Raw genomic sequence first — 11,106 nt, 5'->3', positions numbered from 1 at the left:
TGGTATCATACGCCAAAGGGTTGTTTCCGCCTAAGGTGTTTTCAGGGCAACAACTCAGCTGGACAGACTGGCGTCTGGTGTGTGGTGTTGTGTGAGAGAGAGAGAGGAGAGGCTGTTGCAACTCGGCAATTTTTCCAAACAGCAATGAACGAGTAATATTTGCAGAAGCGATCAGATTAGATATATAACCTATCCGAAAGCAGCGCGGGCTAGCTACGAAAAGAGGCATTTTAGGGTGTGGGGGTTGAAAAGCTAAGTTAAGAAGGCAACTAGCTCCGCGGCGTTAGCTTTAACACGGTCAGTAAGTAACCAAACAACGTTGTGTCTTGTTTCAGAACCGCTTGGCTTTATGTTGCCCGTTCGCGTATTGTGTATCCTTAGCCGAACTTGCTACAGGTTAGCGGGTATTCCCCACCGTCTTCACTGCTGGAGTCGAAGCCCACGAGGCTTTCTGCTGCCGCATGTGCTTCGTTCCTCCTCACCCGCGAGCAGGCGCAAGCAGGGACCGGAGTCCTTCGCTTAACGTGCAGATGTCCTATGGTGACGGGCCGCGGCCCTCCGTCAGCGTGATCTCCCCGCGTCCAAGGCCCAATCTTGCGCATCGTCCGCTTGCCGCGTCTGATACGGTTTCTCGCGACCGCAGCCGGCTGCGAGCCGTGCAGGCCGACCCTGGAAAACGAGCCCGGGCACCCCTTGGGGGGCACTCAGGCCTGGCGACGGGGTAGCGGGAGGTGGAAATTTACGCCTCCGAAATGCAGCCATTATTTAACGACAACAACACGGACGCGTCGGGTGCGCGGGCAGAGGCCTGACAGCAGGCGAGATGAGGCAAGATGGACCCGAGCAGGCAAAGGGGCGCGAGATAGAAAGGAGGCCCCAGATGCATCATGGGAAAGCGAACTTCGCCGCCCCTGGCGACGTCACCGTCGAAACATACTGGGCGAGGGGAACGTCCCGCTTTTTCTTTCTTCTGGTGTCAGGTGTCAAATTTTTTATATATTTTTAGTTGATGTATGTATGTAATGTAATATATATATATATATATAATATATATATGATATAGTAATATTAGATATATATCTATATAGGGTATATATAATAGCATATATTATAGATATATATAGTATAAAACTTGTGTACGGATTGAAAATTGTGTAATCGAAATGTCACGTTTTGTATGTAGATCAATATAAAGTAGCATAACATTAAAATACTCAAGTAATAAGTAATGTAAGCTAATGTACTTTACAGCACAAAAAACATTAATTGTCATTGAATTTTTGTGATCACAAAAACTGGATATTATAAAGGAAAAAAATTACACCACTTAGATTATTCCAGTCTTTCCATAGTGGCCAAATAAGCTTATAAGCTTTCAGTTGAGATATGTTTGTTTATTACAAAACAATTCCATTTTATCTAGAGTAGTTTTTCTTTCCGAGGACAAAAACAATCTTCCCATGAATGATCAAAGAGATGCAGTTGGATGAAGAACAGTGACTGTCCTCATTTCCATCTGCATAATGCATTAGAAAATAAAATGCAAGCTGCTAGTTCTGTTCATTATTACTGGTTTTCTTAATCCTACATGTACTGCTGAGTAAATCTTTAAATTTACTATTGCATAACCACAATAGACCATGAATATGTAGCACCTTTTAACCTTAGCAGCTTTAATTGTTGCCTCTCATTCACCCATACATACACACTCACATACACTTAGAGCCAAAGACACCGCAGAAATGTTAAGTAATGTTTAATTCCATAATCATTTACTTTTTGACAGAGAAACTTAAGACCCAGAAATTATATCATTAAAGTCTCATAGTACAAATTCTTATACTCTGGCCCATTTATTGGATTTTACATTCACTGTGTAATTGTCACCATGTTGAGTTTTCCTGAAAATAAAACAGTACAGTTAAATACAAACCATTCCCAGACTTGAGAGAGAATTAGCTAGGTACTCTACAATGAATATAAAACATATCAGGTACAATAGAGGTAATACGGACAACAAAAAGGCCTTTGTGACATGAGCTTATAATGGACAGAAATAATTATTATGTACAGATTGGTACAGTTTTATTCACAAGTGTAGGATGACTTTCTAAAAGGAATTGAAAATAACATTCCAGAAACAACATAACTCATGTTGCATACCCTTTATTCAAAAACTCTCACCCTAAAATATTCACATAAAAATCTTACACTATGGAGAATGTGACAGAAGTTCTGACAATGATTGAACTGAGTGATGTAGGTTGCGGTTGCAGTCTTTTCCCCATATATTATCTCTGTTCTGCTTCCTCCTCGCCCTCAGTGTGGGTGTTCTGGTGGATTTTTAGGATGCTCTCTCGTGCAAAGCTCTTTCCACAGGTGTGGCAGGTGTATTCAGCACGATGAGCCCTGGCCATGTGTATTTTAAGCTGTTCGGGTCTGGTGTAGCTCTCCTCGCACTCTATGCACGTGAGAGCCTTGCGAGGTAGAGGCCCATGCTCTTCCCTTTTGTGTGCCCGCAGGGCTGCAACAGAAGGAAATGTGAGGTCACAATCTGCTTCAGAACAAGGAATCTTGAGCTCAGTTTGTACATCATTAGAGACGCATCCCTCTGTTATGGAGTCATTACATCCTTCCTCTGCTTCCTCTTGTTGTTTGATCTTCTTGATGTCATCCATTTCCATCTGAGCTGCGTACTTCGGTTTACGGCCACGTTTTTTGCCTTGTGACTTAGTCTCACAGTTTAGATCATTAGCAAATATCTCCTGGTGCTGCAGAAGTTCTTCTTCTGTCTGGAAACCACAGCTACATTTGCAGCATTGGTAGGTGTCGATGTCATCTGCGACTACTGGGCGCTGGGGGTGCACTGCAATGCGATGATTACGAAGTCGTGAAGGATTGGGGAACAAGGCGCCACAGTCCCTGCAGGGACACCGTCGTTGTATGCACTCATGTCGTCTGTGTTTGTTCAACTGCAACACGACATTTTACATTAGTTATAGACAATGAACAGTTATTTTATAATTTCCCAAGAACAGAAAGAAAAAGATGAGTCTGATGTGCCCTCACCTCAGTGAAGGTGAAGAAGTTTTTCCGGCAGTAAGAACAGTTAAAGGGCTTCTCTTCTCTGTTGTGGGTGGCCTGGTGCTGGCTGAGTTCATCAGAGGAAGTGAAACTCTTGTCACACGTGTAGCAAGTAAAGAGTGTATTAGTCTGCAAAAGAATGAGCAGAACATTAGTTAAAAAAAAAGAAATCACTCAATACTTTTATTTATTGCTTCTTCTTTTTAGAACAAAATGTGATTACACATCATTTCCCCTCAGCTATTCTCAAACCAAATTTCAACTCTTTTTTGTCCAAGATAATATGATGCACAAAAAGACTAAATTATGCAGCCAATATTATTGTCCAATATTGACAGTGATCTCCAACAGGGAGTAAAATGTAAAATGTCCCACGCAGTACACAACTTGGTCACAACTCTTCAATTTCCCCCCGTAAAATTAATATATATTATATTATATAGATATTTTCTTTCAAAATATCAACCACAAAAATCCAGTATTGGCAACAGTGTGAATAAGTGATAAATTGTCTTCTTTACGTGAAATGAACAAACTTTACAGCTTCCAGCATCTCAAATGTGAAGACTACATGTATTTTGGACTGTTGGTGGAGTGGATACATGTATTTACTCTAAATTGTAACAAACATTTCCACTATTTTCTCCTATTTTATAAACCAGATTATTAATTTATCAAACTTATTACATATGCATAACTAGAAACACAACCTGGCCTTTTCTGTCTTGCCTTCCCCTACCTGTGGCAGCTGCAGTTTGTACTGGTCCCGATGGCTCCTCCTCATGTGTCTCTCCTTGGCTTTGGAGCTACAGAAGGTGATGAAGCACTGAAAACACTGCAGACTCTCATGCTGATCTGCATCACAATAAGATGAAGGTGTCAGATGATTAGTCACAGTGTAATAACAGGAATAAATAGATATAACTGCATGGCTTCACAGTGTTGTGAGTGCTGCGAAATGAGACTTGATCCACAGCCTCACATCATGTATGCATAGTAATGTTTAAGCTTACAGGACTGCAGAGGGACGACGGCGGGCTCGGACTTGATCTCTGCTGGGGTGGATCTCCTCTCGCTGCCAACAATGACCTGCTCTATCTTCAACATTTCCATGCTGATGCTTTCAGACACAACCCCGGCCGCATGGAGCTGTAACATATGAACACACTGAATGCATCATAATCATCATCATCATCATCATCATAGGAGATCACAGGCTGAAGCTAAACCGACTATAAGAGATGACTGACTGCAGTGGCTAGCGTTAGCCCGCCAACAGACGAGAAATATGGATATTTCTGCTAAATAAGCAAATATTAAAGACTGGGTTTATTAAAAAACAGTCATTTGTTGTTGTTTTTCATTTATTTCGGAGAGGCTAGTGATGAAATAAAGCCCCAAAACAATTAACACAAGGGCTGAGCTAATTGATGAGGAGGATGCAGAGCGGACACTACTCAACATGCACAGCTACAACATTGTGCTCATGTATTTCAACAACATTTTAAACAGCGGTGCCTTGTGCTTACTTTAGTTTCGCAGCTGTGTATTTAAAATGAGCATATATGTGAGGAATTATTATTCATTTTGACTTAAATATTTGTAAACAACCCCAAAGGGCGTCCATTTCTTACCGTGCGACACGGCGATACGTCCACCGAAATGAAGCCGCGGTGAATATTCTGCCCACATCACGTGACGTGAGAGACCGCGGACATCGCAGCTGTCGCGAGACTACGACACTGCAGCTGATTATGAGGCCTTTAATTAATTTTCTCATGAATTTGAGCTTTATAGGGTAAAACCATGATTTGGTAGTATAGGTTATAGAATTTTTTTTTATTTTTATTTTTTTATTGTAAGTGTAACCCTGTCTGTGCTGAGCGTTCTGCTACTCTGCTTTGTTATATTCCTTAACATTACACAATAGAAAAAAAACAGGCAGAGAAGAAAAGGAATAATTTGCACTGGCAGGGCTTCAGTTTTTGGTGGAAACATTACAAAAAAAACAATATTAAAATTATTAGTCATTAGTGTTACTTTCTACAATTTTCTAAATGTTCAAACATTCAAACAAGAGACTGAGATTAAAATACCACAAAGACAAAAACAAAGGCGTGGTTTAAGATTCATAGAATTTATTGGTAGTTTCAGACAAGGCAGACGCATCAAGGTAAAACTTGATGATGAGGTGATAAAGACGGCATTTTTTTATCACTTTAAATAATTTGTAGATGACACAAGCACAGGGTTAAGGGGCGTGTGAGGCAGAAGAACGAAATCAAGGATGTGTAGGAGCCATTTAAGCCCTGGCCTGCTTCTGTTGTTGGTATTCAGAAATTCGGTTTTCCATCACAGGCCTGAAGTGCCTGATCAATCCCTGAGAACACAGAAAAGAGGACAGTATATTCATTTGTCTTGAATTAAAAGCACACAAACAGTACCGAGGGGTACCCTCGATGGCGAGGGCTAAATGTCAACTATCACTTTCCCATGTAATTCCTATCAGTGACCCTGTTATTATGCAAATACATTTTGACATGTTGTTACCTGCACTGGCCATGCTGCACCGTCTCCCAGAGCACAGATAGTGTGGCCCTCAATCTGCTTACTGAGCTCCCAAATCATATCGATCTCTGCTGCCCGTGCATCACCTTTCACGAAGCGCCACATCATATTATTCATCCAGTCCACTCCTAAAGAAACGGAGAAAAGGGGGAAATAATGTAAGTTTGCGAGAGGTAGGGAGCCAATGCTTGAAAAGACGCTGAAGTGGGACTTACCCTCTCTGCAGGGCGTGCACTGACCACAGCTCTCGTGTTTATAGAATTCAATCAGGCGGGCGATGGCTCGGATGATGTCAGTCTGCAAAAACAATGTATCCACCAATGTAACACATGTTTGATTATGTCTTTATGCGTGATGAATTATGCAGCAGAGGTGGCAAACTCACAGATTTGTCCATGACAATAACTGCGGCTGTTCCCAGGCCAGTCTGAGCCTGGATGAGGCCGTCAAAGTCCATCAGCACCTCTTCACACACGCTCTTGGGAATGAGGGGTGTTGAAGAGCCACCGGGGATTATAGCCAGCAGGTTATCCCAACCGCCACGCACACCACCTACCAGACAGATGTTCGTTTCAATTAAGTTAAAAAAAAAAAAAAAAAACTGCATTCACTTCACTGTGCTTATGTTAAGCTGACTTAATCTTTTCGCTCCATAACCCTTTTGGAACGGGGAAAAACACGTAGATAAACAAATCGTGTATTTAGGTTTCCTCCTAAATAAAAGGGCTTCATCAGTTTCTTTTTTTTCCCCTCACCATTTGCAAGTATTTATAGAGTCCAACATTTACAACACTGGATACATTTGGTGATGTACCTGCATGCCTCTCGATGAGGTCTTTCAAAGGGATAGACATCTCCTCCTCTACAGTGCAGGGGGTGTTAACATGGCCAGAGATGTTGAAGAGCTTTGTGCCGGAGTTTCTCTCCCTGCCAAAGCCCAGAAACCACGAGCCTCCACGACGACAGATGGTGGGCGCCACGGATACAGTCTCCACATTGGCAACAGTTGTTGGGCAACCAAACACACCTTGAAGACAGCAGCAGAAGTGAAGCAGATGTTTCAGAACGGCTTTTATTTGACAAGAAAAAGAAAACTTCAGTGTCTGCAATATTTTCTCCCCCTCTGTGCCCTGGAACTCACCCACATCAGCAGGAAATGGGGGCTTCAGGCGGGGCTTCCCCTGCTTTCCCTCTATGGACTCAATAAGAGCAGTCTCCTCTCCACAGATGTACGCTCCAGCACCACGGACCACAAACACATCAAAGTCATAACCAGAGCCACAGGCGTTCCTTCCAATGAGCCCAGCAGCATAAGCCTCATTGATAGCCACCTAAGAACAAGATATGGAAAATATAATGCTTTAACTGGATGAATTATTACATAAATATATGCATAAATCTACTATTATAGTGATAAGGGTACCAAAAAAAAATCTAAATTAAACAGCTAAATAAATAACATGAAGTGCCATGACGTAATCAGCCTTTTTAGTAATAACTATATGAAAATGTTGTTATAAAATTTAAATATGTGGATTTGAGCATCAATGTTTAATCTTGAACTTTGAGAACAGAATGTGAAGAAGACGTCAAACACAGCCAACTTAGATTTTTTTGTTACACACAAGTATTCCTAATTTACGGCTTGTAGTATTTTGAGACACATTCAACACGGTAACTCTTTCATGGGGCATGAGAACTCTTATTTACAGCTGTACAAAGAATGGTTCACAGAGCTTGAAAATATGCATAAATATAGCTACAAGGATATAATCAAGAGGAACCAGTAAGAAAAAAGTAAGCTGAGACTAAATTCTGGAGGAAAAACATGTAATAAGATGGTTGGTTGTCATTTTTTTGAGCATATGATGAAAGGAACATCTATAAGCAACAGATGTTAACAGCCCAATCAAACAACATGCTGTTTTTGAATAAGATCACTATTATGACATTAAAAAGTTTTGGAGGATTCAGGAACAATTCAATTTGTTTTCCAGACTTTTATTACTATTAATATTACTATTGATCAAAGCTCTAAAAAAAGAAATCTCCTCTGTTTTGTTGTTGTGCATCTATCAGTTATTCGGTCCTCAACATTGTTTGAATTTCACTACAAATTATAATTACACAAAAAAATACTGCATCAAATGTTGAAATTTATTCCAAAAAAACTATTTAAGTCCAAAATCTCAACAGAAACACTCAGCCCTTAAGCTGGTTTTTAGTGATGTAACAATGAGGAGTGTGAATTAAATGAAACGGCCACATTGTTTTTTTTAAGCTTCTGGATTTTTTTAAATCAAAATTTCCATACAGAGTAAAACATCCTTGAAAAACTTAAAATTTCCATCTCGGTTTATGATCACATAGAAAAAAAACAACAAAGCAGTAAATCCTTACAACTGAGATACTGGAACTTTTTGGCATTTTTTTTTTGTTTTGTTTTTTTGGAAAAATGTAGAAAAATTTCTAACATGAATTAAAACTGTTGCAGATCGACTCCAGTAGGTGGGATGGCAGGTTAGACCGAGAGCTCCCAGCAGTTGGACAAAAAAAAAATCCCCCCAAGAATTCAAAATAAACTAGAATCGTTTTAAGTTGTAACTGATTAAAGTATGAGCATGGGGAGCTAAAGCAAACAAGATAGCAGAGGCAGTAACATTACACAAAAAAAGCAGCTCCACTTCATTCAAATAGGAATTCAGGCGGGAAATGAAAGAAGAGTTGGCCGAATTTAAACAAAAATGAACCTTTTACTGTCAGCGAACACAGAAGTAATACGAGCTCAAAATAAAGTTTCTATCTCAGGTTTCATTCTGTCCATTCTCACCTGCAGGTTGGACGACTCATTGTAGAACTCTCCTCTGATGTAGATATAAGCAGCACGCGCTCCCATGGCTCTCCCAGCGACCAGGCAGCCCTCCACCAGCTTGTGAGGGTCGTGCCTCATAATCTCTCTGTCCTTACAGGTGCCAGGTTCTCCCTCATCAGCATTTACCACCAGATACTTTGGCCTAAAACAAGAAAATAAAACTGGGTGAGGGGCAAATTTCCTTGTTCTTTTCTCAGAGCAGCCACAGTGCTGGTTCAGTCAGCAGTCTGAAGATTTCATCTGCCACAAATATTCAAATGCGTCCATCTAAATAACTGCCAGATTAATGCACACACATCCAGCTACAATCAAGATTTCACATTTTCATTTTCGGCTTTTGTGCCAGTGCGACTATGTACTCTCGACTTCTAGACGAGATGTGTGTGCCTCAGTCTGTCTCCTCACTCACCTGCCATCGCTGGGCTTGTTCATGAAGCTCCACTTCATGCCTGTAGGGAAACCAGCTCCACCTCTCCCACGCAGGCCAGAAACTTTGACCTCATTGAGGATCCAGTCGACCCCCTTCAAAAGGATCTCCTTAGTTTTGTACCAGTCGCCACGCTTCAACGCTCCCTTCAGCCTGAAGCACAAATATGAGCAGGTGAAGGCTGCGTTCTGCCTTTATAGCAATGACTGATGACTTCAATCCAACAAACACATGAGAATAACGTCGAGGTGTTACCTCCAGTCATGGCGGCCATAAAGATTTGTGAAAATTCTATCCTGATCTGCCAAAGGTCCAAATGTTGTTTTCTTAGGAGCACTCTGAAAAATAAGACAAACGTTTTAAATGTTAACCCCGCTGTCACCATTTAAACTTTAGTTTGACAAAATATGGACCAGGTACCTGTGCTGTGCTGTTGAATCGGGTGATGGCGGTCACTCCACCTTGGCTGACAGCAGCTGGAGCACGAGCCACCCCGCTCACCACTGCTCGAGTCAAGGACAGCATCCTTCCAGCAGGGAGGGGAAAACTGCAACATGACAAGTCAAACAGATTAGATTAGGTTAGAAACAACAATCCCAATTAGGGCTGCAGCTAATGATTATTTATCAGTCGGTCAATAAAATAAAAAACTCCACAGTGACATCTTCAAAATGTCTTTTTTGTCCAGTCCTTTAAACCAATAACACAAAGGTGTTCGGTTTAGGATGATATAAAACAAAGAAAAGCACAAAATTCTCACATTTGAGAGGCTGGAACCAGAAAAGGGTGACGTTATTAATTATCAAAACAGATACCAATTCATTTCCTGCATATGAACCAACCAATCAATGAATTGAGAAATCATTGCATCTCTGGTCACAGTGTCATTTTCAAACACAGCGCAGCAGGATGTGTTTTTCTTGTAGCCCTAGAAATTTAAACATGAACAAATCATGCTTAATTTTATTTTTTTATTATTATTAGTTCAGATTAATATCGTTTAAATTTCTGTTATTAAGTCACAATTCTGCTGGTTTTAGGCTTGCATTGCATTCAGGTAAAATCATCAGCACTAACAAACAAAGCTTCTTCTTTTTTTTTTTAACCCCACTGAGCAGAATCAAAACAAAGTGAGTAAAGCAGCAGTGTCATTTCATTTAAACACGATAACAGTAACTTCATCTTACAGAGGTAGATACCTGAATTAAATCCGCTTTCTTCGTCAGACTCTAACTTGTGTAACTTCTACTGTGTTGATGTTATGTCAGAGTGTGTTCGCTAACCAAGGTGACGGTGAGTGGCGACAATGTTATCGATCCTCATGCTTCAGCTGCGATAGTTAACCGCAAAGAAACCGCATAACTGTGAATGAATGTGAAGTGTCATATTCAGAGAAACACACTGACCTCCACTCTCATACGGCCGGACGGTGCTAGCCTCGAGCTAAGCTAAGCGGTTAACCTTGTAGTGTCACAATAAAAGCGGCGGATTCATGACGCAGCATTCACGTCTCAAACTCACAGCGCACGAATTAACAAGCCAATACCCGCTTTAATGCAGGCTGCACTAAAAGCGACCAAATGCTTTAATATGAGTAAATAATCGGTGTTTATTACCTTCTCTACGTCCCGAGGTCCCGAGCTCAACTGTACGCAGGAAGTAGATGAGCACGCGGCCCGGATGGTATCACCAACAAAACAGCTCGAGCGCCGCGGGAGATTATTCAAAAGGTTACACACAAAAATAAAAATAAAACATAAAAACAAACAAAAAATCATCACAACAGTCCGTATATATGTGTGTGTTTAGTATTTGCATTTTCACAACTGAAATAAAACATCCAAACTTATACAATAGTTATACCTCAACCAGTTTCAGTATTCAAATATTAAGATACTAATAATAATATAATATAATATAATGTGTGTGTGTGTGTGTGTGTGCAGGTTTATAGGAAGTCAACAACAAACTGCATAGGCAAAAATACATTTTTATATTATTTTTAAAGGGTAGAAATCTTTGTATTTACATGACATCATCAGTACAAGGATCATTCATCAGAAGATTTTAACGAATGACAAAGGATAGGCTTAGATACGCATTGTGGTTAATACATAACAGAAGGTGACTAATAATATATTCAGACTGTTTCTTA

At 40.6% G+C, this 11,106-nt stretch overlaps 2 protein-coding genes across 4 annotated transcripts; both read right to left on the bottom strand.

Annotated features, from left to right (window-relative positions):
• Window positions 1-2,150: 2,150 nt before the first annotated feature.
• Window positions 2,151-4,807, bottom strand: LOC113747218 (zinc finger protein 34-like). Of its 3 annotated transcripts, XM_027286043.1 has the most exons (6): window positions 4,719-4,807; window positions 4,098-4,233; window positions 3,824-3,939; window positions 3,070-3,213; window positions 2,630-2,972; window positions 2,151-2,524 (listed from the first exon to the last, which is right to left on the bottom strand). In XM_027286043.1, exons 2-6 carry the CDS (start codon window positions 4,195-4,197, stop codon window positions 2,292-2,294), a joined length of 936 nt encoding a protein of 311 aa, XP_027141844.1. In that variant the 5' UTR covers window positions 4,198-4,233; window positions 4,719-4,807; the 3' UTR covers window positions 2,151-2,291. The 3 variants fall into 3 exon arrangements, with proteins under 3 accessions (XP_027141844.1, XP_027141842.1, XP_027141843.1); XM_027286041.1 differs by having other exon boundaries at window positions 2,151-2,972; XM_027286042.1 differs by lacking the exon at window positions 4,719-4,807 and adding an exon at window positions 4,614-4,716 and having other exon boundaries at window positions 2,151-2,972.
• A 398-nt stretch (window positions 4,808-5,205) lies between these two features.
• Window positions 5,206-10,675, bottom strand: ndufv1 (NADH:ubiquinone oxidoreductase core subunit V1). The gene is made up of 11 exons (XM_010741662.3): window positions 10,568-10,675; window positions 9,372-9,498; window positions 9,207-9,289; window positions 8,934-9,104; window positions 8,483-8,666; window positions 6,794-6,983; window positions 6,467-6,679; window positions 6,038-6,204; window positions 5,868-5,949; window positions 5,635-5,780; window positions 5,206-5,464 (listed from the first exon to the last, which is right to left on the bottom strand). The coding sequence occupies exons 2-11, from the start codon at window positions 9,474-9,476 to the stop codon at window positions 5,387-5,389; spliced, it is 1,419 nt and encodes a 472-aa protein (XP_010739964.2). The 5' UTR covers window positions 9,477-9,498; window positions 10,568-10,675; the 3' UTR covers window positions 5,206-5,386.
• Between the last annotated feature and the right edge of the window lie 431 nt (window positions 10,676-11,106).

Source organism: Larimichthys crocea, chromosome XIII, assembly GCF_000972845.2.
Source record: "Larimichthys crocea isolate SSNF chromosome XIII, L_crocea_2.0, whole genome shotgun sequence".
NCBI lineage: Eukaryota > Metazoa > Chordata > Actinopteri > Sciaenidae > Larimichthys > Larimichthys crocea.
The sequence above is the reverse complement of the archived record's forward strand: the minus strand, read 5'-3'. Positions and strand labels throughout refer to the sequence as shown.

Bases quoted from the DNA above. Each gene is read 5' to 3' on its own strand.
- LOC113747218 (XM_027286041.1), bottom strand. From the start codon at position 4,197: ATGGAAATGTTGAAGATAGAGCAGGTCATTGTTGGCAGCGAGAGGAGA. The intron at 3,940-4,097 runs GTAAGCTTAAAC...ATTGTGATGCAG, and splicing joins CGTCGTCCCTCTGCAGTCCT to ATCAGCATGAGAGTCTGCAG. The intron at 3,214-3,823 runs GTAGGGGAAGGC...ATTCTTTTGCAG, and splicing joins ACAAACTGCAGCTGCCACAG to ACTAATACACTCTTTACTTG.
- ndufv1 (XM_010741662.3), bottom strand. From the start codon at position 9,476: ATGCTGTCCTTGACTCGAGCAGTGGTGAGCGGGGTGGCTCGTGCTCCA. The intron at 8,667-8,933 runs GTGAGTGAGGAG...TTCTTGTTTTAG, and splicing joins AACAAGCCCAGCGATGGCAG to GCCAAAGTATCTGGTGGTAA. The intron at 5,781-5,867 runs GTAAGTCCCACT...CCGTTTCTTTAG, and splicing joins GTGCACGCCCTGCAGAGAGG to GAGTGGACTGGATGAATAAT.